The sequence below is a fragment of the Terrapene carolina genome, unplaced genomic scaffold (assembly GCF_002925995.2).
Source record: "Terrapene carolina triunguis isolate 2854851 unplaced genomic scaffold, T_m_triunguis-2.0 Scaffold727, whole genome shotgun sequence".
Lineage (NCBI taxonomy): Eukaryota > Metazoa > Chordata > Testudines > Emydidae > Terrapene > Terrapene triunguis.
The window spans coordinates 74,160-80,560 of record NW_020665078.1 but is presented as its reverse complement, the minus strand read 5'-3'; the positions used below and the strand labels follow the sequence as shown (position 1 = coordinate 80,560).

The following is a 6,401-nucleotide window of genomic DNA, read 5'->3' as shown; positions in this document are numbered from 1 at the left end:
CTCAGGGGATAGTGAGGCCTGTGCAGGGATTGGGGTCCGAGGGGGCCTTGGGGCCTGGCTCAGGGGATAGTGAAGCCTGTGCAGGGATTGGGGCCCGAGGGCGCCGTGGGGTCCAGCTTGAGATTAGGGTTTCCACCTGTCTATGATTGTCCCTTGTTTGAGGTGGCTGTCCTGGGAAGTCGAGAGACCAATCGGTGATATGCTAAGGGACATGGTGCTTCCCTAAAAGGTCTTTTAAAATAAAGTGGGGTTCCTTATTTTCCCCATGCTTTTCTCTTATTTGCACCCTGCCAAGGTGGTCACCATATAGGTCAGGGGTAGGCAACCTATGGCACGCGTGCCGAAGGCGGCATGCGAGCTGATTTTCAGTGGCACTCACACTGCCCGGGTCCTGGCCACCAGTCCGGGGGGCTCTGCATTTTAATTTAATTTTAAATGAAGCTTCTTAAACATTTTAAAAACTTTATTTACTTTACATACAACAATAGTTTAGTCATATATTATAGATTTATAGAAAGAGACCTTCTAAAAACGTTAAAATGTATTACTGGCCCGCAAAACCTTAAATTAGAGTGAATAAATGAAGACTCGGCACACCACTTCTGAAAGGTTGCCGACCCCTGATAGAGGTATTAGTGTCTGGATACGGGGCTGGGTGCCCAGGGGTCAGTGTACAGATACTGGGCGGTGTGTGTGTGAGGGTTTTGAGGTAGCTGTGTAGCTCTAGCAGCTGTTCACCTGGCTGTCCCAGCATGAGCCAGTGGCAGGAATCTCTCCCCCCCTTCCCCGGTCGTCCCGTGTGCCCCAGAGCTGGGTCAAGTTGGCCCTGGATCTGTGGGTGCAGCGAGAGGTCAGGGAGAGGACTTCAATCATGATTTTCCCAGGCCCCTTCCCCCTGCTGCCCCCAGCACTTCCCGGCCCTCTCCCATCCTGGGTCTGTGGACCCCTCCTGTTCTCTGGGGAGACGATGGAGCCAGCAATGGGGTGATCCGTGCTCCCACCGGGGGGCACCAGTGCCGGGGCCCTGACCCGTCTGTTTCTCTCCTCTTCATCCTAGCTTTTCATCAGGTAACTCTCTCTGACTCTGCTTTTGTCACGTGGAGGGATCGGGGGGACTCTCGCCGTTCGGTAGCAGATCAGGTGGGTCCTTTCCTCTCCTCCCCCTCAACCCCCATCTGCACACGCACCCCCTCTCCCTCTGTGCATCACCCCTCCCTGTAGAGACTAGCAAACTACCTTCTCCTTCCCCATTAGGTTCAATTAACTCCGTTGTCTGGTTGGTTCTATCCCCCCTGTCCCGCCGAGGGTCCAGCCTCTCTCTCTCCAGTGGGCCCAGACCACTGAGTACTGGCATGGCTGGGGGGGATTGAACCTGGCACCATGGAGCCTGGTCAGAACATTTCACAGACACTGTGTCTCTTGGGGGCAGCGCTGCGGGTGTTGCCTGTGCTGCTCAGCCCCAGGGACTGCCTTCACCCTCCTGTTGCGGGCTTTTTCCAGGCCTTCCCATAAGCCTCTCGGTCCTGTTGGCTGCTTCCATCAACTCTGGGGAGCCACTCCGCACCCCACAGGATTTGGGGGTCTCAGGCTGGAGCAGTTCCATCATGGGGTGGCCAGTGGCTGAGAAGAGAACATCAGAATGCACCCTGTGGCACCCAAGTCTTTACTGGGTGGCTGCCTCCATCCCCAGAGGGCAGAATTGCCTGGGTATTGCATCACAATCTCCCCGGAGCCTCGCTCCCTGTTGTGACACAGATGGGGTGGGGAAAGGTGCCAGTTGGATTTGGGCCAGTATTTCTCTGGTCTTTTCCATCCCAGTGCCCTCTGCTTGAGTGATCCTCCCTGCGCTGCCTCTGGTGAGACCCCCTCACACCTTCCACTGGTCACTAGCAGAGACAGGCGATGGGTCTAGATGAGCCCCTGGTCTGATCTGCACCAGCTGACCTATGCTGGGATGCAGCACGAGGACCATTTAGTGGTACAGGACAGGAACCGAAGGAGAATCACGTGTGTCAGGAATAAACAACGTCACCTGTCAGCCTGTCCCCATCCTGTCTGCCTTCCTGCCCCTCTGCTCCCTGACTCGGGGGTCGTCTGACGCTGGCCTGGGGTGCGTTCCCACCAGAGTAGCCCATGAACCTCTCTTGGGGTAGTGGCAGCACTTCTGTTTCCTTGGAGTTGGGATGTTGGGAGTCACCAGGCAGTCTGTGCTGCCCCCACCAACACCTCATGAGTTCTTTGCAGTGCTGGGGGTGATCCCTTCCCCTTGTGCCCTCGCTTCACCCCATCTTCAGCACAAAGCAGGTTTCCGTGAAGAGCTGCATTCCTCTGAGGGGGGCTGAGCCTTGGGGCCCCGGTCTTGCCCATGTGAGCATCTTGCCCACATGAGCACCCTTCCCTTGAAAGGCTGGGGGAGCAGTGCTGGGAGGGAGGCTGAGGGGGAATCAGAGCTGGGGTGGAGGCCGATTGGGGAGTTAAATTGGGGGAATGTTGGGGGAAACGTTTCTCACCAGACAAGGGCAGTTAGTGTTTTGTTAGTGTCTGTGAGCGTCTTCCCCAGCGCTAACCCCCCAGTTTCATACCCGTCTCGTTTCCACCTCCTGTCTTGTGTCTGTCTACGCCGCATCTCACTGGAACCTGTAACTCCTACTGAATTGGTGGGGGGGTGGGGAGGGCTGTGTTCACCTCCCAGGGGCAGAACCAGGGAGTCTGGGGCAGGGAGTGGGATCCTCAGGTCTCAGCCCTGAGCTACCCCCACTTGCAGGGAATCTCTTTCCCATAGCCCTGATTTCAGGTGTGCCGGGCTGCAGTGGGGGTGTCTGCGTCTCGTGCGTGCGTTGTGAGGGGAGGGCATGTGCAGTGTAACATGGGGGGGGGTGTGTGTCTGTGTCCTGTGAGCACATGTGTCGGGGGGGCACAGGTCTCAGCGATGAAAGCACAGTCCACCGTCCAGAGGGGGGCGCCCCGGAATGCTCCCGGGTGGTGCCGGACGGCAGGCATGAGAGGTTAGTGCCCGCGTAGGGAGGGCGTGTGTGGGAATGTCGTTCTCGGTGGTGATGGTGTGGGACTATGTGGGGGAGGGGATAGCATGGACAGACTGTGATTCCACAGGGACCAGGCAGTGTTCCCCAAGAGCAGAGTGGGATACTGACCCACTGCCCTGAGCTGGGCTCCCATGTCATGGACTCAGCAGCTGCCTTGGCCGCATTCACAGCCCCCTCAAACCCCACCCTGTGCCAACGGAACAATGGGAGCAAGAGGCTGCTCCCCACCCGGCCCCCGTGGCAGTGGGATCTCTCCCCCACTTGTCCCTAGCCTGAGTGGGCTGGGGCAGGTTTGCCGTGTCCCCAGTGACCTGCCACTGAAATAGCGCTGGGAAAATGTGAGCCTGTGAACTGGCAGCATGCTGAGCACAGGGTGTGCCCCCAGGATTGGGGTTACACAGCAGAAAGGGGCATGGGGAGCGGAAGCTTTACCCTTGTTTCCCGACCACCAGCAGGTCCAGCTCGTGCTGCTATCCAGCTGTTAAACTGGGTGCTGGGTGCTTAGTCAAAGCCCCACCTCTGCCTCAGTCAAGAGAAGCATCTTTCGACTAAGGCTGGGCTGGCCAGTTTGTCCTGCAGAGCTGTGCTGGGTCAGGGGTGACCCTAGTGAGACGCAGAGAGACTGGGATAAAAGTGCCTTGTACCCTTCTAGCTTATTCCCCTTCGGGAATGGCTGGCTGCTCGCAGCACCTTTTCATCACTGTATCCACACTACTAGCAAGGGTGTCTGGCTTTAACCCCCGCAGGACAGTAAAAGCAGGACACCATTCAGATGTAGAGGAGCCTTTCATGAGAGCAGGGCTGCTGGTAGGCCAAGATTTTCCAGGGTATTTAGTGCCTGAGGATGCAGATAGGCACCTAGTAGGATTTTCAAAAATTTCCAGACAGATTAGGTGCCAAAGTCCTGTCTGTAAATCTGGCCAGAAGGGACGTGCCCAAGCTGAGAGAGGGAGCCTGCAGTAGAGCAGGGACTGGAACGCAGAGCTTCTGCATCCCAGGCGAGCACCCTACCCCCCACTCTGGCAATCCTCCCTATGGTAAATTAATCTCAGGATAGCTGTGTCTGCCCTGGGGTCCTAGTGGTACCCGGGTACTAGTAAGACGTCACCACCCCTAACTTACAGCTTTTAAGAGTAGACCAGGCTAGCTAGGTCTGTGTCGACCAGGTGGTAGCTGGCTGGGCATAGGGTTTGTCCATCTGGGTGCTAAGAGAAGTGAATTACAATGGGGGCGTTAACATGTTTTCCAGTAGGAATCCTTTTTCTTTTGTCCCACTGTGCGTTTGGGGTGCACTGCTGGAGTCCAGTGTTAGCTAACACGCCCACCCCATGAACTGCCAGGCCAGAGAAAACCTGGGGCCATCCTCTCCTACTAGGGAAACAAGCAACAAACCCCCAGGAGAACCCCTACTGTTCCTGGGTTGGTGCCGGATGCTCCTGGCTCAGGTCGGCCCCATGGACCGAGCTGCCTGGGTGGATGTAGGCACTGGAGAAGAGGGCTGGGGCAGGGGTTGCCATCTGGGTAGGTGTCTGGAGGGCTGGTGGGCGGGGCTGCAGATTGAGCGGCTGAGCCCCCGTAACGTTAATAAATAAGCCTTTGCTCTGTGTCTGTGTTGCAGGAGAGGCAGCTTTCCGCCGTGGGTACAGCAAACCCGCGTTTGAGCGGCGCCTTGGCCCAGCCATGGAACGGGATCCTGCCCGCCCAGCCACCGCCTCCGCCCCCGCGACTCCAGATCACGGAAAATGGAGAGTTCCGCAACACCGCTGCTGAGCACTAGCCACCGCCCCCGCGAGACGCGGCCCGGGGAAGATGGGGGGCACCCCCAGCCCGCAGCTCGGCGGGAGCAGCAGAGACCCTGGCAGGGACACAGTGCCCCTCCCAAGCAAATAAACCTGCACTGGGGGGCACCCCCTTTACCCCCCCCCCCCCCCCCGCCCCCCCCCCCGCTCCTGCCTCCTTTAACCGCCCCCCCCCCCCACTGTCCTCGGGGACAGTTCAATGCTTTGAACTCAACTTCAGGGTGTTTTATAGCAGAACACAGATGACAATCTTACACCCCCTCCCATACACCTTCCCCTCTCCTCCCAGAGGGAGCAGGGCTGACACCCCCTCCATGGACCTCTGCCTCCCCCCTGGAGGAAATTGGGACATTACCTCTTCCCCACTTCGGATTTCTCAGGAGTGGCCTCATCCTCCCCCTGGCAGTCATTTTTATAGTATTGCCCCCTCTTTTCCTGGTGTGTGCCCATGGGAGGGGGAGGGAGTAAACTCACCTCCAACCTGCCCCCAGGAGCCATGGTGGGGGGCAGCTAGGGGGGCTGATTTTGGTTGGCCGTGTTCCTGGAGGTTTCATCACATGACCTAATCTTTAATGAAAGTTGAGTCTTTAATTCCTGGAGACAATCCTGGAGGGTTGGCAACTGAGACAGGAGGCAGCTTGAGCCAAAGCTGTCCCCATTTCCCTGCATGTGGGGGGTCTCTGCCTGGCTCCAGCTCCCCGGGGCAGGGGCATTCCCCAGAGGGGGTAGAGGTTTCACTAATAGGGAAGGGCTCCCAGCTCTTTCTCCCAGTATTTCTCTCTCTCTCTCTCTCTCTCTCCCCCCCCCCCCTCCAGCAATGGGATGTGGGTCAGGGTGGAAGGCTTGTGGAGTTGCAGGTATTCTCCCTGCCCCACCCATCACACCAGCAAGGCAGGGCTGCCCTACACCATTGCCCTGGCCAAGGGAGAGACCACTCCCTCTTTCCTGCCTGGCCAGGGTCAGTGCTGGGGTTTGCCCCTCACCTCTGCCATTCCTACCTGGTATCAGTGCTGGGGGTCTCCCCCCAACTCCTGCCTGGTGCCAGCAATGGGATCCCATCACCCTCTCTCTCTGCGCTCTCTATACTCTGATAAAGGGCTTTGCCTGCTCAGCCCCCCCTCTCCCCCCGTGTGTCCTGCACCCACCCCAATCTTTGGAAATGACGATTATCTAGACATTGATCTGGTTTTTTTTCTGGGGGGGGGCATTGAGGGAGGGGCTTTTTCTTTCTTTCTTTCCTTCCTTCCTTCCTGTTCTCAGACCCCCCATCCCCCCAGTCTGGGGTTGGTGGGGGGAAACAACCAACAAAATAATGAAGAAGCCATTTCTCTACCCACCCGCCGGCGCGTGCAGGGCACCGGGGCGGGGGAGCGCCCCCCCCCCACCTGAGCATGGAGAACTGGAGGGGACTCTTGTGGCTATTCACCGTCGTGCTATGGTCTGAGCTGCTGGGTGAATGTGTTCAGCGCAGTGATTGTACTGGGTGTTTCTTTGCTGTTTCTGTGTCTCTAGTTCAGACTCTGGCGAGGACAAGACTCGCCATTAACCAGCCCCCCCC

General features: G+C 57.8%; 1 protein-coding gene across 1 annotated transcript in view; it reads left to right on the top strand.

Annotated features, from left to right (window-relative positions):
- SYNGAP1 (synaptic Ras GTPase activating protein 1) overlaps positions 1-4,904 on the top strand; it is a 43,495-nt gene extending 38,591 nt beyond the window's left edge. Inside the window, exon 19 of the mRNA XM_026660177.2 lies at positions 4,663-4,904. Within this exon, the coding sequence (XP_026515962.1) occupies positions 4,663-4,821 (159 nt within the window). The 3' untranslated portion in view covers positions 4,822-4,904. The remainder of the gene's footprint in view (positions 1-4,662) is intronic.
- Positions 4,905-6,401: the final 1,497 nt, after the last annotated feature.